General features: G+C 38.9%; 2 protein-coding genes, 1 long non-coding RNA gene and 1 pseudogene across 3 annotated transcripts; 1 reads left to right on the forward strand and 3 right to left on the reverse strand.

Moving 5' to 3' along the window:
* Positions 1-9,171: 9,171 nt before the first annotated feature.
* On the reverse strand, positions 9,172-9,877 carry LOC147940027 (uncharacterized). Its single transcript, XR_015563736.1, has 2 exons — positions 9,750-9,877; positions 9,172-9,390 (listed from the first exon to the last, which is right to left on the reverse strand). It is a non-coding gene; the product is annotated as an uncharacterized LOC147940027 (long non-coding RNA).
* A 3,367-nt stretch (positions 9,878-13,244) lies between these two features.
* LOC147940028 (uncharacterized) lies at positions 13,245-13,988 on the reverse strand (annotated as a pseudogene).
* Positions 13,989-17,740: 3,752 nt separating this feature from the next.
* Positions 17,741-20,738, forward strand: LOC104707146 (mannose-P-dolichol utilization defect 1 protein homolog 2). Its single transcript, XM_010423427.3, has 8 exons — positions 17,741-18,904; positions 19,008-19,161; positions 19,324-19,396; positions 19,483-19,549; positions 19,633-19,692; positions 20,115-20,175; positions 20,253-20,294; positions 20,406-20,738. The coding sequence occupies exons 1-8, from the start codon at positions 18,758-18,760 to the stop codon at positions 20,507-20,509; spliced, it is 708 nt and encodes a 235-aa protein (XP_010421729.1). The 5' UTR covers positions 17,741-18,757; the 3' UTR covers positions 20,510-20,738.
* A 112-nt stretch (positions 20,739-20,850) lies between these two features.
* VFB3 (VIER F-box protein 3) lies at positions 20,851-22,592 on the reverse strand. The gene has a single exon (XM_010423426.3). It carries the CDS (start codon positions 22,590-22,592, stop codon positions 21,042-21,044), a length of 1,551 nt encoding a protein of 516 aa, XP_010421728.1. The 3' UTR covers positions 20,851-21,041.
* Positions 22,593-22,666: the final 74 nt, after the last annotated feature.

Consider the following 22,666-nt stretch of genomic DNA (forward strand, 5'->3'; position numbering starts at 1 on the left):
TTAAAGGGGAGAAGGATGTGATTTATTAAGATCTTATCATTAATGCGATGGAGACGAAAAAGGAAAAAGGTTTGGTGTACACTAATGGTTTAATTGAGTGCTTTTCAGGATTGTCTTGCTTATTGGGCCAGGTCTTTGCAGCCTATTAGGTCACACGAAGGTGTATAAAAGGGAGCTGCTAGGATTTTGGCGTTTTCCTCTTCATCCTTGCGATTTCAGATCTTTGTCGATTAGGCTTCTACTGCTAAAAAGTTTGCTGAACTTAGTCAACGGATGGAATGTTCATACAATGATCTGAATATCAAGTTTGAAGCTCTTAACTCCAAGATGAAGTATATGGAAGACAAGACTGTTTCTACTTCTACCCCAACAACTGGCCAACTACCCGGAAAACAGTTCAAAACCCCAAGGACTATGCTACTATCCATGCCATCACCACCCAAGTTGTAGATGTACGGCTCACTGAGGACACTGAGAGTTTAGATGGGGAGGATTTTCTTCAAGATGAAGTTCAGATAAACGATCATGTCGAGGTGCTCAAGGATCCAATTAAGTCAGCCAAGCAATCTGATCCTGAAGCTACTAAAGAACTCGCTGCTCCCAAGGATAAACCTGTGCGGTTCATTCCTCCATCATACAAGCCACCTTTACCATTTCCAGTGAGGTTTAAGAAACAACTTACTGAGAAGTATAAAGCTCTGTTCGAAAAACAAGTCAAGGAGATTGAATTGAGGATGCCATTGCTGGATGCATTCGCACTTGTTCTTCACTACCAGAAATTCCTCAACGACTTAGTGATGGAGAGATCAAAATAAGTTCAAGGCATGTCGGTACTAAGTCTTGAGTGTAGTGCAATCATTCAGAAGAAGATTGTACCCAAGAAGCTCAAAGATCCTGGATCATTCACTCTACCTTGCTCCCTTGGACCTATGTCTTTTGATAGGTGTCTATGTGATCTTGACGCTTCAGTTAATCTTATGCCACTCTTTGTGGCTAAGAGGTTGGGTTTGACAAGGTTTAAAGGTTGCAACATCTCCCTCATCCTTGCAGATAGAACAATGAGACTTCCACATGGTATTTTAGAAGATTTACCTATCAGGATTCGAGACGTGGAAGTGCCAACCAACTTTGTGGTTCTGGAAATGGATGAAGAACCAAAAGATCCTATGATATAAGGAAGACCATTCCTTTCGACTGCTGGAGCCATCATTGATGTTAGAAATGGCAAGATTGATCTTAATCTGGGGGACGACTTCACTATGAAGTTTGACATCAAAGATATCTTGAAGAAACCAACAAGAGGAGGACAAGTCTTCTATATTGAAGAGATGGATCAGTTGGCTGCTGAGTTGTTGGAGGAATTAGCTGAGGAGGACCATCTCAAAATCACTTTAACCAAGGATGGGGAAGAAGGGTTCTTGCATGAGGAGACCACTTGTTACAAGAACCTGCTAGTTCCCATAGAGAAACGAATGGACAAGAGGAGTTTGAGCAGCTATCTGACGCAGATGAAATATGTGCAGTTGAGGCAGAGATTTCAGAACGTGAGATCTCCAACTCGATCGACGTCAAGACCCGACTCGAGACACCAACGTCCCACTCGATCAAGCCACCGCTCGAGCCGCATCTATTCCACTATCCACTGCCACTGTCAAAGCTACTTCAGTATTGTCACCTCACCAACCTCCGTCCACTCGACCGACACCGTGAGGGTCACCTCGAGTCGACATGTCCGTCGCCCCGATCATGCTCTGCGACTCGACTAAAACAATCCGAACCTGTGCGACTCGACCAACGCAGAGTTACATATCCTCGACCAAAGCTTCATTGGTCTCCCTCGTCACCATCTCCTCACCGTGACTCGAGCAGTGAATCACATCCACTCGATCCGCCGCGTTGTCTCACTCTTTCAGTCTGACGTCACGACCAACAAAGTCTCTACCTACCTCGAGCCAACACACTACGACTCGATCCTTGCTGTTTCAATACTCAAGCCGACATTGTCCGCCCAAGGAACATGTTGTTCGATCCGACACCCCCACTCGTACCAGCGACACCCCCACCCGGATCCACCGTTCTTCCCCGTCGAACCCACACCTGATCCGGAGAGTTCACTCACCGCCATCCCATTCCACTCGATCGGTTTATCCTCTCTTCGCACTTTCGAGTTTAAAATTTCTTAATTGCTCTTGTTACTTGTTTACTAACATATTAACGTTTAGCTTTGAGTTCATCATGTCTCAGCAAAACAGAAAAAGTACTGAGCTCATACATGGGATGAGAGAGGCGTATGGGTGTGTGGGTGGAAAACACTCATCACTTGTGTCCATGGCAAAGCGTTTCCTAAAAATGAAGAACATAGTTGACGAAGTTGTTGGAGGTTCAGAACAGGCAGCGGGGTCAAGCAGACCTGTCAAACCGCTCACCAAAAGCAAGAGTCACGAGAAGAGACCGGTACCAGCTTCTAACTCAAGAGAGGAGGATAGTGATTACGAACAAGAGGAACATGAGTTGCATTCAGGACAAGCATCCAGGAAATCTGTAAGAAGGAAGGCAAGAGACAGGGCATTCAACAGTTTCACGAAGACGTACACAAACTTCATGCGTAAGTTCAGCTGTTCGACATCCACTACCGTCGTCCCAATGCCTATCCCCGAGAACACCAGACCAATGCCGGGATGCGCCTCCGCGACTCTCGAGCCAAATTCGTCAAAGAACACTCTCTCCGGTTCCCTCCCCAGCACGTCAATCTTCATATGTGTCACGGGAGCGTCAGCCTTCACCCGCTCCTTCGCGACACTCGTCTCATGAGTCCAGGGAGAGAAGGAGACAAAGTTCACGTGGTTCCAAAGCCTCCTCAAGTCGTCGGTCAGCGCGTCGTTCTGCAGATCGAGATGAGCATGAGGTTGAGGTCGAGGTTGAGCAGCAAGATGAAGCTCAGGGTGATTATCAAGACATCGGCGGGGTTGAGAAGCAGGACGAACAATAAGGTGATTATCAGCCTACTGAGGTTGTTGTGTTGGTATCAGACTACGGTGAGTCCAGAGTCGATGACATGCAGTGTGACGAGCAGTCGAACATGTATCAGAACACGCAAGCGTTTGAGCAGCACGTCGACCAACCCGCTGAGGTCACTCCTGCGGATCCGGAACAAGGTGAAGGACAAAGTCAATATCATGCACCAACTCCTTGGGCGAGCTCCTTCTTTTTTCTACTACTGAGGTACTCCTACCTTTCCTTTGTATATACCATTTCATTCATACATTGTTTTTGTTGTGATTCTCAAATCCTTTTGCAAATTTTTCTTACACAGGAGACAGCGTAATTTAAGTTTGGGGGAGGGTTTGAGATGATGTATCTGATGTTGTTTTTTGTGATTCTTATTTCAATTTTTTTGCATCATATCATGATTGAGTCTGCATTCATCTATTTGCATAGAAAAACCAAAAAAAATTTGAAAAATTTCAAAAATTTCCACAAAAACAGAGTGTTCATGTAGTTTGCACTTGCATATTAGGATTGAGTCTAGTGTCATTCATATAGGGTTGTTGCATTTAGCATAGGGGTTGATGATGATTGTAACCTTGTTAGCATGTTGAATTCAATAGGATAGGATCAGGGCCCTTGTTATTAGTTCTTTGATGCATGTTGATTGAACTTGAAATTGTAAGATTGAAGCATGTTTTGAATTGATATCATTCCCTATCTACGTGAACCTAATCCTGACTTGCAATTATCCTGTTATGCATTGAAATTGAACTCATGGATACCACATACATACTTTGATTATCTTTCTCCTTTTTACCACCCTTGTTAATCCAAGTAGCTGATTCCCATCTTTGGAACAGTTCCCCGCACTCTTAACCAACCCTTCTTTCAAGCCAATTGTATTCTTGAGTGTCAGGCTTTTTCCGAGTTGAGCTTGTTAGAAAGTGTTAGGTTTTAACCGACAAGAGTAGAATCCTGTGTAGTTCTAGTTCGCGTTATCCGGACTAGTAGGACTAGGTGAGAACTCAATCTTGGGCATTGGGTATGGATTTGTGCAGAAAAGTGAAGAGTAAAAAGAAAGTAAAGGGTAGAAAGTCTTTAGGAGGGGGATGTGTTTTAAGGTTTACAAGTCTAGTAAAGGATTTGGGTTGAGCAAAATAATGAGTTACTGGTTCTGGGCATAAAATGAAAAGATTAGACAAAGAAAAGAAAGTAAAATGTTTAAGATGTCTTGAGTCCGTAGAAGAAAATAAAAAAAAACAACCTTACTGATAATAAAGATTTCCTAATCCGCTAGAATGATAAGAACTGAACTCCTCCTAAGACCGAGTCTAAAGAATGAAAGAATGGGTTTGAGATGAAGTTTCTGATGAAGGGTAGAGAAAGGACCAACTTCAATTTGGAATGTTCTTTAGGTAGATAGGGCGCTGCTCTTGTATGCATCAGTTGGTTTCAACATTTAGCCTTCTCTTACGCTCAACTCCTTTTCGTGAGAGAACCTTATTCTTTATTGATAAAACCACTTGAGAAGGAGACCATCTATGTCTCTGGCCTTTAACCCTAGCCAAATGAGTTCAACGACATTGCATAGCTTGATTCACGGTTCTCTGTTAATAAATGTTAAAGGGAGTGATTGATAGGATTACATGTGTAGATTAAATAAATAAAGTTCCTTCACCATGCATCATAGAACTAAAAACAAGGACCTTGATTCTAACTACTCTATTCAGCATGTTTTAGGTTCTGAGACCCCATCTTCACACCTCTTCTCCATATGTTGTTCTTGATCGTTTGCTTGAGGGCAAGCAAAGAATAAGTTTGGGGGAGTTGATATGTCTATATTTTGTCTCTGCTTAGCATGTATTTGTCATGCATTTAGCTAGGATAACTAGTCGTTTTGCATCAATTTCTAGCCTCTTTCATACACTTTGCATATTTAGGTAGTTCTTGCATCATCCTTGCATACATTGTGCATTTCGGAGTATTTCAGGTATCTAGGAGACATCAGGAACACATTGTCCGAGACGTTGTTCGAGTCACCATTTGAGTCCACATCCTTCGAGTCGACCCAACACCATTCGAGTCCACATCTTTCGAGTCGAGCCAACACCATTCAAGTCCACATCCTTCGAGTCGACCCAACACCATTCGAGTCCACGTCCTTCGAGTCGACCCAACACCATTCGAGTCCACCACTCTCGAGTCACCACTCGAGTCATCCCTCGATCTATCGGTCGATGGATTAAGCTTTCGACGTCTTCACCAAAGTTGTAGAGAATTGAATCATCTTTCTAATGTAATTTATTTCAAGCCAATCGGAAGTATGGTTCAAAAGTTATCATCGTTTTAGTGGACGCGTATACACCCAGCTCGAGCCACTTGTCATACAACCACTCCACCCCGTTCGAGCCGTTCCATTCGAGTGAGATTTAGCTTTCGACGTCTTCATCAAAGTTTTAGATAATTGAGTCATCTTTCCAATGCCGTTTATTTCAAGCCAATCGGAAGTATGGTTCAAAAGGTATCATCATTTTAGTGGATGCGTATACACCCAGCTCGAGCCGCTGCCCGTCGACTCGACCCTCCAGCTCGAGCCGCTGCCCTTCGACTTGACTCTCCAAATCGAGCCACTGCCTGTCGACTCGACCCTCCACCACTCGAGCCACCACTCGTTCGCACATGTCAGGAAGACGTTCCGTCTTACACGCTTCAGGAGATTCCCAAACCGACTCTTGATCTTGTCGTTTTAAGTTTTAGGGACTTACATGTTTTTACTATAAGTACGTTTTGTTAAGTCTTGGCGGAGACATCCTATCTTTTATCTCATTTTGTTCTTAAGGTTTTACCTAGCCTCCAAAAACATTCTCAGACTTGGTATCCAGATATCTTTTAATACATTGAGTATTTGCAGTTGATTTCTTCTACAAACTTGTTCTTCTCATTTCTATCTATCTATTATGCTTTGTTCAATGTTTTCTGGATTTGTATTGTTGATGATGATTTTTCGGATCTGAGTAGTATAGTAGTTCTTGAGGATGGGATAGATTAGGTGGAGGATCTTAGGATGTAGGGTGTTTAAGCTTTGATCTCTATGATTCCCTTGTGGACTAGTGTTAGAATTACCAGTTTCTCTCTGATTAATTGGAACTAGGTTTTAGACATTTCCGCACCCAAAAGGTGTTCGATGAAACGTCTGACCAACTAGTGTCAGAGACTTACGTTCCTAGACTAAGAGATTAGTTGTCTAGGATGTTTGTTGACGTGAATGAACTTGTTTGTCATGCCATGCTTGATCATGTTTCTCTAGCGAGAGCTAGGTTTGGAAGTGGTTGATTTTGAGTAGCTTATGTCAAGAGATTGGATTAGCTAAGAAGAGATGTTCATTGTTTAGGGATTGTTTGTTTGTGACATGTTAAACACTCTATAGACTAGGATACTCTACCGACATCAATTACTCCCATCCTTAGGACCTCTTTCTTTCTGATTTTTATTACATTCCTGAGACTGTTTTGTTTCTTGCTTTTTAGTTCATGCTTAGACTTGATTCTGTTTTTATTCATTTTCGCTTCTTGTTATTCTTTTTCGTTTCTAGTTCTAGAACACATTTCCGTTTTGCATTCTAATCATTCTAGGACTGTTAGGTAAAAACACTCTTATTGAATTGGTTTAACTTGTGATTTCTTGATTGCATCTTAAGTGTTAGTAAAGTTTCCCAACTGGATTGACACCTTAAGTATTACAACTGCATAAGGTTAATTGAACCTGCTAGGATAAGACACACAAAAATCCTAGTATCATCAATCTTTAGTGGCTTTCACTATGACTCGAGCTCGGATGAGGAGCTTCACACTCTGTTGTCATCACTGCCTCCACTGTCTCCTCATGTGCTGATTGATCCTACCACGGCGATGGTTGTTTACGAGCCTCGGGACGATTCGACTTTAGCGACTCCAGCTCCAGAGAATTCGTTGCCAGTTCCTGCTTTCATCGAGGTGGAACACAAGACATGCGACTCTTCATCTTCCCCTCCAAGGGTGGTGCATTCTTGGTTCCCGGTGGTTGATCTCACCGGTGATGTTCCCATGCCTACTCTGTCGAGTCAGGGAGTCTCATCGCGTCTGCGCAAGAGACAATTGACTGCTGATGCCGACAGCCGCGACTCCAAGCGTTCGACTCAAAACGGTTCATATCCTCTGACGCTGCTCGACGGTATGGTTTCTTTGCCTCTCGAACCCTTGCCTCTGAATTTTGCTACTCTCTTGGAGTGGATGATCAAGCTAGGGAGCTGATCGATCAAGCTGGTATGCTGAAAACCATCACCCAATTAGGGTCTTATGATTCTGATGTGGTCTATGAGTTCTGGGCAAATCTTCCAACAGTTACGGTTGAGGAGGAGTCGGTTGATGTGCTTATCAGAGACTGGGTTTATGAATTTTCTCCAAGCCACATCAATGCCTTATTTGGTCTACAATCTGTTGATGTGCGCGAACAACGACTGCAGACAGCTGCTATTTTGGAGGAGGATCTGGCTCTCTTTCAATCCGGTGGTAAAGTGAATTCGTGCAAGCAGCTGGTGTTGACGGCGATCAAGAACCCGGTCTTCAAGGATCTGCATAAGATATGCTGCAGCAACTGGTCTCCCATGGTGAACACTGGTTATATCTCGACGAACAGAGCGATGGTGATCTATATGATCATGCATCGCATTCGGTTTGACTTTGGGAGGATGATCCACGATCAGATCATACAGTTGGATCTGCAAGCTCAATCAGGCTTCCGGTTGCCGTTTCCCAGCCTCATCCATCAGCTCTTGGAACCTCAGCGACCTGTTTCGAGCCTTCGGCCACAGGACACGAAGAAGACCCAGGGGAAGAAGACTCCTTCACGCCCTACGGAGTCTGTTCTTCGGAGTGGTTCCTCTGCAGCGCGCAAACCATCCAGTTTGCCATCAAGATTCTGCAAGACACCTTGGACGCTGGTAAGTAGTTCTCTCTCTACTTGTATTTCGTTCTGGCATATCCTATTGATTTTTTTGACTAATCTCTACCAAACAAGCAGGGGGAGATGAGTCTGATTATGAAGCTTGAGCGGGATTTTGGGCTATGGGGGAGCTGTTGTTTTATTTTTTGCTCTCTGTTGATTTTTTTTAGACTTGATGGTTTTTTTGGGTTTTAAGACTCGGTTTGGATTTGTTGGATGATCGAATTTGTTTTAACAAGTACTTATTCATTGGTTAACCGTCTGTGTTTTTGTGAGATGCAATACTTTGCTGGTACGGGTGCGCTTTGGCTGTTACTGTTTGTGTATTTTCAGGTTCGATGCAATGGGTACTTGTATGGCAAGATTCAGTCAAAAAGGGTGAGATTGATAGTGCATCAGAGCTCTGACGGTGACACGATGTTGTGGAGAGTCCCAGAGGTATGATTAGCTGATGTGGCATGAAGTGCTGATGTGGAGAAAGATTGTTGGACAAGATGACGAGTCATGGGATTTGGAAGGAAGAAGCAATCGTGATATACTCGAAGATATTGAGAGTATATCTCGTTAAGAGAATAAGGAAGTAATATTCTTGGGAATCAAGGATATTTTCTTTTTGTTAGGATGCACAAAGATTTAGGTTAGAGATCTTGTGTGCGGGTATAAAAAGACGAGTGCTAGCCGTGAAAAGAGTTGTGAGATTTGTAACCTTCAAGCAATCATAAAAAGCTTAGAAGGTGAGTGTGTTTGAACTTTTTTAGATCTACCGAGGGTGTTGTGTTAGATAGATAGAAGAGTGAGCTTAGTTTCAAGTCTTGTAAGATTCGAGAGTTTTTATATAAGATTGAATAAAGAGTGTTTGTTTGGTGCGTTCCAAGCGGGTTATTTGTTGTGTGTGTTCTCTATACCTTAACATTGATGGTAGTTAAGAAGAGAGAATTGAGTAAATTGACTTCACTAGTAAAAATAGAGCGTATAGCCATGGAAAATTCTGTGACTAAGGGTATATTTTTGTGGCTATATGACCACACAGACACGAAAAAAAATTGTGTGTATACGATCGTGTCCTAAAAAATTTCGTATCTTTTCGTGACATTATAGCCACGGTTTTGGCACGCGTACTTCGTAACTTGGTTAGTCATGCATTTGCCAGATAAATATCCGTGGTTAGTAGCCACGAAATAATCAATGACTAAAATCTGTGACTTTTCTTATAATTTTAATTAAAAAAATTGGCTATTATAGATTAATACAAAATATCAAAATGATTTGTTCATTAAAAAGCCTAAAATAATTTTAATTATACAAAACAATATTGAAATAGAAAATAAAAAATGATTCAACGAAGAAATGCTTTGCTCTCCGCCAATCTCCTCCGCCACCGCACTTTCCTTCTGTCGCTACATGCGTTTACTTCTTTAGATCCTAAGAAATAAAACAAAAATCCAATTGTTGTAGGTTGATTTGGGGGTAGTAAGAAACGAGAGATTTAACTTTTAAACATCGAAGAGTGTTGACAACTATGAGATCTAGAAAAAATGGTTAGATCTAATGGTTAGATCTGAAACAAAATGGTTAGATGTGAAACAAAGAGAAAAAAAAAGATTTATCTTTGAGCGGGTTGAATCCAAGCCGAAGATGAGGGATTCGTTGTCAAATTTCACAAACATATCCGAATGGAGAGGGTTAAATGGGTATGGGATTGTTGAAATAGAAAAAACAAATACATTGAAGAAGATGAAACAATGGAAATGGAGAGGAAGTAGGAGAAGAAGACGTATCACCGGATTCAAGCCGGAGGTTTGTGGGCGACGATGGTCGGAGGTTTGTGGGCGACGGTTATCGGAGGTTTGGCTGGACGAAGGCATGACGATTCTTGAAGAGTAACTGCTTTTTTTCTAAGTGTTAAGTCGAAGGATTTGAGTGTGAGGGTTTTCTTATTTGTTTTCTATTTTTTCCTTTTTTGTCAAACAAATAATTTTTAATAAGTGAAATATTCTGAAACAAAATAATTTGGGGTCAAAGATTTCAGCTAATCCAGGAAACTCAAATATTTGGGTGCCAAAAAAATCCAGCTATTCCCGGAAAACCAAAACGTATTAGGATAAAAAATAAATTATGGCAGCTTAGTCATGGTTAAGCCACAGTTTTAATTTGTGGCCACTTAATCACGTATATATTGTGACCATAACGTAGCTAAAGAAGTGACGTAAAAAACGAGACCATTTCGTGGCTAATGAAGCCACGATTAAACCACGAAAATATCACGTATTTCATTATTTTTAACTTCGTGGCATTTTGTGACTTTTTCGTGTCTAATTGGAAAAATGCCACCTAGTGATCGTGACTCTTTCATGTCTATAGGAGAAATTTCTACTAGTGAGCTTACTCTTTTCTGATGCGAGTCCATCACTCGATTGTTCTTCAAGATCTGAGATATTGTTACCACAGTTGTGATTGCTATATACAGAAAATTATATCATACATATTACGGGACCTACATATTACACGTAAAAGAGAGAAACCGATCTAAACACATATCATATGACATAATTAAGTTATAATAAGGAGTGTTTTACCAAAAGATTGAGCAATTAATCCTAATCTCGAATGATGCCAACAAAAAAAATAGAAAAACAGTCTAATGATTCAAGAAAGTACCCATATTTGATATATTAAACGTTTTTTTTGTTCATCTGTATGTTTAGAGGACTTACCAGAGACACTAATTAAAGTACATGACCCAAGTATATAAAATTTACAACCAATTATAATTTTTAATAGAACAAAATAGAAAAGTTTGTTCCATGAACTCTACAAAAGGAGAAAAACGATGATGATGGATGAGTTATAAACTAAACGAAAAGAACAAAAACTAATTAAAATCACAAGAATAATGAAAAAAAAAAAAAAAAATCTTTTGGTGGTTCGTAAGATATTGCATAAGTGTAACCTTCAGAAGCTGTACTCAATTGTCTTATTAACTTCAAAATTCATTTTTGTTCTCTGTAAACAAACAACATTAAAACATATAACGTTAGTAAGTTATAAGAAAGATACAACTGATTATAAAATTTATCATATATAGAGACTTACAGTTTCATCATCAAGAATAATTTAGAAGGAGTTCTCCTAATTGTGGAGTGTATTGTTTTTACATATGGAGTATCTTTATTGTAACGCGGGATTACGTATTGAAATGTTTGACGACTTTGCTGCTGGTTGATGGTGCTTCATTTTTTATATTAAATCTTTATTGTGAGTACTTTTTGGTTTTGGAGATATTGGGATGTGATAGTTTTTCGTGAACTGAGAGTAATATAGATCAGTAACTCACACGATAAATATATTTATAGGATAGGTCGATCGGTTCCAGAATATTCTTTGAAATTCATTTACCTAATTTTCTATAAAATGAAACTATATATTTTTCTGAATAAAATTCTTAATAAAAAGATTTTGTAAGTTCCTAAATTTACGATAGTTTGAATATAACTATTTGGAGAGTTTCTAAATTTTAAATTTCAAACTATAGATATTAACATATTGGTAATTAATAGATTTAGCAAAAATAGGAATCTCATAAAGTTATTCGAAGTATATATGGATTATGATACAATCTTGATATGCATATTAGTTAATATTCTTTAAATTTTGGAAATTTGACTTTGTGATTAATATTTTATATTTCAATGGTTTTATATGTGATTAGATTTTTAAAATCGCAGTATATGATATGAAAGATTTAGGGAATTACATATCATTATAGTTGTTATTGTTATGGTTAGTACTAAATATGCGAAATATATAATTTTTTTTTTTAATTTAAAGATTATGATAGATTCATAAAATAAATTTGTATCCATATATGGTTACCTTTACAAAATCACATTATAATTGTTGGCGCCGATTAGGGGATTCTCTTGTCATTGTTAATAGTGTAGACGGTAGTTCCTATTTTTGTGTTCAGTAGAAATTAATTTTGTTTTCCTCAAATTATTTTTTCATTTTTATGTTATCCCTATACGCAAACCCCAATTATTGGAGTATATGTTTGGATACGGATAATACACTTAAATATCAGTCTGTTTGGTTCCGATTTTTTGGCTAAACTTATCACATATAATATTTGTGAGTTATACATATCCTTATTTTGTTTGAAAGGGCATTTCATTATAATAATCTCAAACTCTATGTTTTTTTATTAAAAATGTTTCCCTTCTAATAGTATATATGTATATTTATGGAAAGATTGCTTATTGTTTCTTTTCTAAAAAAAAACTAAATTAATATATAATGACTTATAGTAGAAAATACCGATTATAACAGTTGTACTAGTTGTACATTTTATCCCCTGTTCAAAAAATAGGCCGATTTGACCGATTCCACGCCGTGTAATCGCTAGGCAGCAAAGAGCCGCCAAGATTATACCTAGATCGGAAACAAAATCGGGCAACAGAAAAAAAAAACTTATATTTGAGTTGATTTTCCATTTAAATATGATGTTAAGTTTGGATATCTACTATTTCTATGTCATTTCCAAAAGAAAATATGATGAAATCTGTAAAAATTGAGTTAAAAAAAGTTGACTGCCATAGATTAGGGTTTTACAGTATCTTAGTCGTATGTGGAAAAGATGGCTGACAAATCACAATTGTGCCCTTTGTAAAAACGATGAAAATGGACAGGGAATTGAACCCATTACATTAGCGATTCTTAGCAAGCCTTCAACCAATTGAGCTGTCAAACATTTCGATAATATTTCGGTAAAACTTCTATATAATCGTAATAATTAGATATTTTATTATTTAGTAATAAAAACTCCTAAAACTAGTCTCCGATTAATCTCCGGTTTAAATCCAATTTTTCGATTAATCGCTAGGTCCTCCCTCACCGTCTGACTAACGTCTAACGATTTTTAAAGCAGGGATTTTATCTCACGAAAACTAGTTGTACCAGTTATTATACACTTTTTCAGTTACACTACTTTGAACATTTATTTCCAGTTTTTTTTGTTATACTTTATTTGCAAACTGATTGTTGGACAAAAACACTAATCTACCTACGATTAACTACAATTTAACAACTATAGTCCATTAAAATGTTTTAACCAACCTTAAAAATATATATATATATATATATTTTGAATTTAATGTTCACTTATATTCAAAAGAAAAAAATACTTTGTTACAACTAGTGCATCTGTTTCAGAATAGAATTAAGAGAAACTTAGACTTAAAAAACCCTGAACTTTGAACGTAAAAACGTTTATAAAGAAACTAAATACGTGACTGTAACCAGAGCTGAAATGTTGTTTGAAACCGGTGATCCCCCATTCTCCCAATTGCAAGGAGCTGATCTCGAACCTGTCTGTCCACCCAGCCAATTAAATTCGCAGCAGTAGTTGGCGACTCCCCATGCCTCCTCCCATTGCGTTCTCTCCAGACTGAATACACCGTAGCCTGGAGAACATATCGAATAAGAAACCCTTCTGATCGAGGCAACTGAGATTGTGAAATGTGAGCCATTAGAATAGACCAATCCGTTGAGAAAGCAGTCTGGAGTAGATTCTTCGCCAAGCTGGACCACACATCCGAGACAAACGGACATGAGAAGAAGAGATGGTCACGCGTCTCTAAACTCGAGTTGCAGAAAGAACACATTCCCGCAGCCCCACCATTCCACATAATCATACGAGCACCAATGGATAGACGGTCTTGGACAGCGAGCCACACACAGAAGGAAAACTTTGGTGTACAGTGAGTGAACCAAACCCCCTTATGCCAGGCCACCGTACTCGCTGTGGTTCTAATATGGTTCCACGTATCCGATGTGGAAAACTTGGATCGAAAAACATCATTCTTACCCCGCCATAGAAATTTATCCTCTCCTAATGAGCGTACATCCCTTAGTTGGTACAGGATCTATTCAACCTCATTGAGCTGATCCCCCCGATGCCGTCTCCGACGACGGTGATCCCATGCTTCCGCTAATTTGCTCTGTCTAGATATCCCCAAGTAAAAATATTTTTACGATCCCCTTAAAATGTCTAACATAATTGTCAAATCTAATTAAAATCTCCAAATTTCAAATACAACATCAATAACATTCTATAGATGTAACGAGATTTAAGATAAAAAAAAATACATTTGTAAAAGAAGAAGAGGAACTTACCGGGAGATGTAAACTTCACTTTTAATGGTGATAGAACGAAGCAATATCGGGACAAAGCATTAATCTCGTTAAATCGGCTATAACTTTCTCCTCCAAAACCTCTGATGCAACGAAACAGAGAGTCAAGCAAGCTTTAAAAATCAACCAAGAAGGTGACATAAGTAAATATTACGTCTCTCTGAACATTTTTGGAGAAAAAATGGTGATATCTTCTCAAGAATATTGGACAAAATCGGACAACGGGCTCATATATGGTCTTATCGTTTCCTGTCTATGGCAGGGAATCAGATTCTCTTAAAATAAGTCCACCAATCGATGCCATCTTATGCTTTAAGTTACCACGGTCGCTATGTTCTTACTCGTTTTTGATGGGATGAAAAATTGGGAAAGAAAAAAACGAGTTGGGTTGCTTAGGATAAGTTGACACTCCCTAAGTTTGTAGGAGGATTAGGCTTCAAAGACATAGAAGCCTTCAATCATGCGCCAAAATTGGATGGCGCCTTCTAAACACTCTAACTTCTTTGCTAGCCAAGATTCTCTTTGGAAAGTATGGACACTCTTCATCCTTCTTGGAATGCAGATCTCCTTCATCGGCTTCTCATGGATGACATGGAATACTGATAGGAATATATCTCCTTCGGAAAGGTCTTGGATGGTCCATAGGTAATGGTAACTCAACAAGAATGTGACAGGATCCTCGGTTATCTTTAACCATACAGCTAATTCCCATTGATCCACCTAACCATGATTCTTTGTAACGCCCTGATCGCCACCTCTTAGTGGGTCCCATGTCCAATCCTAGTCCATGGGTCCACCTTTCTTAATGGGCCTCACGACCTCTCACTAGGTCCATGAGCCCATCTATATCCGACGGCCTATTTGCTACGTTTGGGAGGCTATAAAACCTTGTTACCGTCCCTACAAGTCACCACATGATCTTTCCCTATGTTTTGTCCTCACTCACACAGATCCGACAGTCACTTCCCGGAAGGTCACCCATCCTGAGACTACTCCAGCTCAAGCACGCTTAACTCTGGAATTCTCTCAGGACCTTTGACCGAAAAGATAAGTGCACTTTGGTGACATAAGTGGCCAAATCAATTCTTTTAAACCTCTCTGCAAGTCTCTGAAACCGAGATGTCACAATTCACCCCCACTAACAGATCGCAACGTCCTCGTTGCACACCAAGACCGTCACCCCTGACAGTGTGAGTCCAATCGACTCCACACTTGTCTGGGTTCGGCTCTGATACCACCTTTAATGCCCCGACCGCCACCTCTTACTAGGTCCCATGTCCAATCCTAGTCCATGGGCCCACCTTCCTTAATGGGCCTTACGACCTCTCACTAGGCCCGTGAGCCCATCCATATCCGATGGCTGGTTTGCTACGTCTGGAAGGCTTTAAAGACTTGTTATCGTCCCTACAAGTCACCACATGATCTTTCCTTGTGTTTTGTCCTCACTCGCACAGTTCCGACAGTCACTTCCCGGAGGGTCACTCATCCTGAGACTACTCCAGCTCAAGCACGCTTAACTCTGGAGTTCTCTCAGGACCTTTGACCGAAAAGATAAGTGCACTTTGGTGACATAGGTGGTCAAATCAATTCTTTTAAACCTCTCCGCAAGTCTCTGAAATCGGAGTGTCACATTCTTACTATATGCTGGTTAAGGATTTGATTTATTCACTTTCAAAGGAGTGGGACCTTACAACCATTACAGACGACTTACCTCAATATGAGGATGCAATCAAATCCATTAATCTCAGTACTCTGCACCTACATGATTCGCTGATCTGGCTCCCTAAAAAGTCAGGACAATACTCAACAAAGACAGCATATCATCTAGCAAGAGACTCGACTCCCCCGTGACTCTCTCCCCTGTCATGAGAGACGGACAATCCTTTAATTGGGTCAAGAACATTTGGCAACTGAAACTTGGTCCAAAAATAAAAAGCTTCATGTGGAAGGCAGCAAATGGAGCCCTCTCCTTAGGAAGTCATTTTGCCAAGAGAGGTCTTATTATTAATTAAGGATGTGAGATCAGTGACAAGTAATCTCCTGTCTGTACGACTGTCCGTACAAGTCACTAATGGGCTGTAATCCGTATAAGAATGTGGTGAAACAGAGGCCCTATAAGTATCGAGACACATTGTAATAGAAGGATCTAGATGATGGTGATTGCAGGGTGTCACAGAGAAGAAGTCACATGTTGTCTTGGTGAACGAGCTCAACTAGTCAAACAAGGCAACACAAGTCTCTCTCAATATAAACGTTCTGTAACAAGTCCATGTTCTGTCTCTTTCATTCTTAATGTCTAGCAACGGCTACATGTGTAATAGCAATCTCTATATATATATGGTTTGTAATTTACATGTGAGATAATCTAATCTAAGAATTCTATTATATTCTCTGTTTATTCTCTCTGCAATTCTACTTCCGCAATTCTAACACTTATCACTGCTCATAATTGCAAGCGATGTGGTAAAAGAGAAGACGAGAATCATATTTTTCTTGACTGTCCTTTTGCCCAAAAGGTTTGGGAAACTGCTCCTTTACATCAACCACTAGATTAGGACCCATGCTATAAAACTTCTTTTATTTATATTATAATTTTAGAATAAAATATAATTTATATGATTGTTTTTAAAAGTTTTTTTGAATAAAACATTATTCAATAAAATCATATGCTAAATATGATGGCTTGAAAAAACACATATTTTGTAAGTTTTATATTATTAATTTTGTAATTTTATGTATGAGAAATGGTTATGTTTGTTGTTTGTTTTTATTTTAATTTTGAAGAAGTTTGGTGAAAGTTTTTAACATGACCCGTGCTTAGCTAAAAATTTATTTTCATTGCACAATAAGATCTCGGAAATCACGATTAAATGTGATAAATTGCCATGATTTTATTCTTTTTATGCCTAACAATATATTTTTATGCCTAATAGTAAAGATTTTATTTTGTAACAATACATGGAATAATAAAGATTTTATTTTAAAAATTGTATAAATCATTGGAATATTTTCTTTAAGAGTATTCTTTGGGATATGTTTTTACTGTATTCATGTAGCCCACTGACCAATTAATCTTATAATCTTTTTTTTAACCAACATATATTTAATGTATAACCTATTTTGTAACTAATTTATAAAAATTATATAGTCTACAAAAAAATTGTTATTATTTTTTTAGATTTTATTCATATTTTATGCTTACCAGTTTTTTTAATATTCTGTTTACAATTATTTTGTAATATTCTGTTTTTTCCTTTTGGAAATAACGTGATAGGAACTAAATCTTTGGAGGATATATTTTGCTATGAGTAAAAAGAGAATTAATAATATTCTCTTTAAGAAATCGATGAGAAAAATTACAAAGAGATGAAATTGTAACAAATTAATATCAATATCAATATCTTCCGAAAATGAACTGTTACACAAGTTACACCTACCACATAACTTGTAACAAATTAATATCAATCAATATCAATTAATGTATAATCTATTTGTAACCAATTTATTAAAATTATATAGTCTACAAAACAATGTTGTGATTTCCGTTTTATTATATAGGAGATTTCACACAAGTACGTTTCCCGACTACCACTCTGTCCTAACCTCATCGCTCCAGACATCTACACTACTTCCCACAGGGCTAGAGGAACTACTCCTTATTTACCACCTTGGATTATGTGAAACATGTGGAAAGCACGAAATCTTCTCATCTTTGAAGATCGTCACTTTTCTGTACAAGATATTGTCAGTAAGTCTATACGAGAAGCAGGAGAATGGCAAGAGGCTTAGGCCTCTATACCTATTTTACTCCCTTATAAAATCAAATCTCCCCCTACTCCCCTAGTAGATGCATTTAAATATGTTGTTGATGCGGCATGGTGTGAGACAACAAAGCTATGCGGCCAAGGTTTGGAGCCCCTCTACTTCTCCACCTCACGATCTTTTGTCTAATCAGCTCTTGTAGCGGAAGCACAAGCAATGCGGAATGCTTTATTTGCTCTGAGCAGGAATCCGGTCTTCGATCATATCAAACACTTGGAGGTGTTCTTGGATTCTAATTAATATTATCCTAAGTTTGTTCCAAAAAAAATGGTGAAAGAAATAGCTGGATTTTGTTTATCGGGCGACGATGAGCGGATGTTGATACTAACGTGGAATTTTTTTGTGATTGGTCGATTATATTTTTATTTTATTCCTCAATATAATTGGTTTGGATCGGTTTGGATCGGTTTGGTAAGAACAAACTTGGGTAACTGGACTTTCGTTCAAAAAAAAGGATAGGGTTTAGAATGGTTTTCTAAGAATGAGAGTACAATTACAGAACTAAAATTGGTTTGAGACCGGAATTAATTAAACTGTGGTTGATCCACTGTTAAAGGTTTGGTTGGATATTGTTTTACTTATTTTCTAAGTAATTTTAAAAAAAGTTTTATAACAGGAGGAAATTAGAATACACACACACATTGTTGACGCTTTGGGAGATTTATAGATTTTGATCCGCCGCCCGATCCGCCTTATATTACCAGCGCCTATAAGCAAATCCCTTCGGGCTTCTTCTGTCTAGTAAGATCCAAGCCGCTCAAAGAGGAAGAAGAAAACAATGGATTATCTCGGAATCGACATGAGCTGCGCGATCGGATCTCTCCGTAACGGTGAGTTCCCGGAGAAAGATTGCCTTCTTCCTCTAATTTCAAAGCTTCTAGGTTACTGCCTCGTCGCTGCTTCCATCACTGTCAAGCTCCCTCAGGTATATAATTCCACAATTCAACTTCGTTTTTTCAATTTCCAAACCCTAATTTCCAAACATTGTGACTGTTTTTTTGTTTGTGCTTCTTATTTGGTTTTTTTAGATAATGAAAATCGTGCAACATAAGAGTGTGCGAGGCTTAAGTGTTGTGGCATTTGAGCTTGAGGTCGTTGGCTATACAATTTCACTTGCTTATTGTTTGCATAAAGGCCTTCCCTTTTCCGCTTTCGGCGAAATGGCTTTTCTTTTGATCCAAGGTTTAATATATGATCACACTTAATTTTTTTTTTTTAATTGGAGTGGTTACATATCGAGAACCCTAATCTTGATTATTATACTATGATTTGTCAAATAGGAAAATTTTGGTTATATATGTTCATTTGTTGTGATTTCTGATATCCTCTTATTTATCGTTGCAGCTTTGATTTTGGTTGCTTGTATCTATTACTATTCTCAACCAGTCCCTGTAACAACTTGGCTCAGGCCACTCTTGTATCCTCTCAGTTTTAACAATTTCTTACCCTTGTTTGATTTGAGACTCTTTGTATTAGTTTTTTCTTAATTCTAAGCCGATACAGATATTGTGCTGTCGCTCCAACTGTGCTTGCTGGACAGATTAATCCTACGCTCTTCGAAGCTCTTTATGTGAGGAAAAACTCCTTATTTTTATTCACTTAAGGCTTTGTGTATGTGTGGATATATATATTGAGAGTACATCTGTGTTGTAGGCTTCACAGCATGCAATATTTCTCTTCGCAAGACTCCCTCAGATATGGAAGAACTTCAAAGTGAGTCTATACTTAAATACTCTTTTTTTCTTTGTGAATCTTCTTGTTCAACTAAGTATGAACGGTGTTTTAAGCTTCAGTCATGTTTCAATGGGTGCACTTATCTTACATTTACGCCTTTATGTTCCATTGATCGATTTATAAGTAACTGTCATAGTATAGTTTACCTTACAATCCTTCCCTGGATGAGTTCCCCTTCTCCAAATCAAGTGATATTTTTTTGTTTGGGTCTTGAATTGGGAAGAGTAAAGATGCATTTACACATTTTGTTTCAAACTTTGGATACATGTATGCTTGTTTTAATAAATAAGTATTTCTATAGATTCTACAAAAGTATACTTTCAAAACTATATCTATATGCATACATTTTGTGTAAAGTCCTCCGGACACTGTGTTTGATTCACATTACTCTCTCTCTACAGAACAAAAGCACTGGAGAACTTAGTTTCTTAACTTTCTTCATGAACTTTGCCGGGTCCATAGGTAAAAGGGCTTCTTCTAGCTTCCATTGGATATGTAATAGTTTCTTGTCTCGTAATACTTGTTTGCTTTGCTCGCAGTGAGAGTTTTCACTTGCCTCCAGGAAAAGGCTCCACTTAGCAGTATCCTTCTCAGCTAACATTTTATTTTTCTTATGCATGCTGTAATCATACAAACACGATTTCTCATATATGCTTTTTAGAATTCTGTCGTTTTCCTCAACCTTTCCATAGTTCTTACGGGTTTTGCTCTAGGAGTCATCACCAACGGAAGCATCCTGACTCAGATCCTCTTGTATTCAAAGCCTGCAGCAGCAAAGGAGAAGAAAGCCAATTGATAGTAGAAAGATGTCCTAAATCATACTGGCGTTGAGGCTCCAAAAAGAGATTAGTCAATGTTGCAATTACGGTCTTGTTTTCTTTTAATATCCCTGTGCAAAGGATGTTCAGACTTGCATGATGTTATAGGTTGACTTGATCGAAATAGCAAAGTGGCTATTTTAGGTCTGATAGATTCTTCTCTTTTTTTTTTGTGATGGTAATAGCTAAAATCTGAAATTACACGAAGTTGCATTGATGTCGCTGATCTGATGACCATCTGTTTTTGTGTGATAGACTTATGTTTGTGTTTCAAACCATCTGGGTCATTAAGATATGAATCAGATTAATTCTGGCGACATGATGTGAAGAAACTTTCTTTGACAATGAACTTGAACATTCTAATTTCTAAACAATTGCTGAATCAATATGACAACAAGACACAGCTGCTACAGAAAACGAAAAACACCTTTCAAAATAAATTAAAAAGAAAGGTCAAACTCCCGTTTGTTAATACTGTCTCAACGTATTTCCACATCCTTTGCATAATCACTAGTCATGCTGGGAGCTGCTACGACTTCCCAACCTTGTCAGTGCGCAAGCAACTAAGTTTCTCCGGCTCAAAAACCCAAGTCTTGACTTAAGCGAGGTTGACCGGCTGGTGCTACCAGATGCAATGCCCAGGGTTGGTATTTGGAATCTGAATGGAGGTGAGTCAACTGCATCCACTTGTGCTCCACCTTCACTGGCACTAGCCTCGGCAATTGGTGTCTCTGGAATATCCAAATTGACAACAAGCAACGCCCTTCTTGTCCTTAAGCGATCAGCTCCTTCATTGGTCACTCCTCTACACTTCTTAACCTTCACTTTAACCAGATTTGGGCATCCGGTCCCAAATGCTTGGATCCCATCATCAGTAATGGGGCAGTTTTTAACGCAAAGCTTCTTCAGTGCCAAACATTTTTCAGCAATACAACGTAGCTCGGTGTCACCTACAGTGTCACTTCCACACAATGCCAATCGCTCCAAGTTAAGACAATTTGAGGCAAGGGCTTCCAAACTTAAGTTTGTAGGGTTCACACCAATCAAAACCAACTCCTGCAAATTCCAGCAGGAATTAGCAACTACTATAAGCCCGTCATCACCGATTCGATTCGTCTTCCATCCATCAATGTGAAGCTTTCTTAGAAGTTTACACCCTTCAGCCACCAAAGCCAGACCAATATTTGTACAATCAGGAGTTTTGACAAGGTGCAAAATCTCAACACCCGAACATTTCGATATTGCGGTTAGACCCAAATCACTCATCTGGATCCTCTCTAGATGTATCTCAACAATGACATTAACCTGATTACCTACCTCCTCAAAAACCCGATCCCAGTCCCCTGAACACCTGGAAATTTTCAAAGTCCGAAGACCTTTAGCTCCGCTTAACAATGGAGCAAAGCACTGACCATTATGCAGCTCTTTTAAACAAATCATCTTCAACGAACCCGCAGCTGCTCCCGGTCCAGGGCCTATAAGCTCAGCAGCAGCGTTAATTCCACGCAACCGTTTCACCGACAGTTCCTCTAGACCTAAAGAATTATTCAACAAAGCATTCATCCCTTTAACCCCAAACCCACAAGATCCAAATGATACCTTCTTCAAACCTCTACAATTCTTGGAGAAAGCAACCATTCCTAAATCCGAGATCTCGCGGCAAGCGCGTAGCTTCAACTGGGTCAGATTCCGACATCTAACCGAAATCATAACGAATGCGTCGTCGGAGATACCAAGAGATCTACGGTCACTTCTAAGAACCAACTTAGTAACAGAATCAAACCTAGAAAAAAGGGAAGGAACAGCTGAGATGAGATCTGATTGTGCTTTGAGAGAGAGACGATGACGACACTGTCCTTCGATCTTTAACCAACGACGACACACAAGTGAACAACGTTTCCGGTCGGCACCGCAAGTTAGCGATTGGAAAATCAACGATACACACTCGTCTGGTAAGTTACAAGTGTAATCGTACGGCTCATCTTCTTCGGCTTCGTCGGGTAGTACCGGAGAAGTGAATTTACCTTTAGATCGTCGGAATCTGGAAGCTGATTGACCCATTCGACGCCGATGCGGTTCACAATGTTCCCGCCTACCTCCAGTTTTGGATAAATATGGCCAACAACTTTTTTTTT

The sequence above is a fragment of the Camelina sativa genome, chromosome 8 (assembly GCF_030686135.1).
Source record: "Camelina sativa cultivar CO46 ecotype springtype chromosome 8, ASM3068613v1".
Classification (NCBI taxonomy): domain Eukaryota; kingdom Viridiplantae; phylum Streptophyta; class Magnoliopsida; order Brassicales; family Brassicaceae; genus Camelina; species Camelina sativa.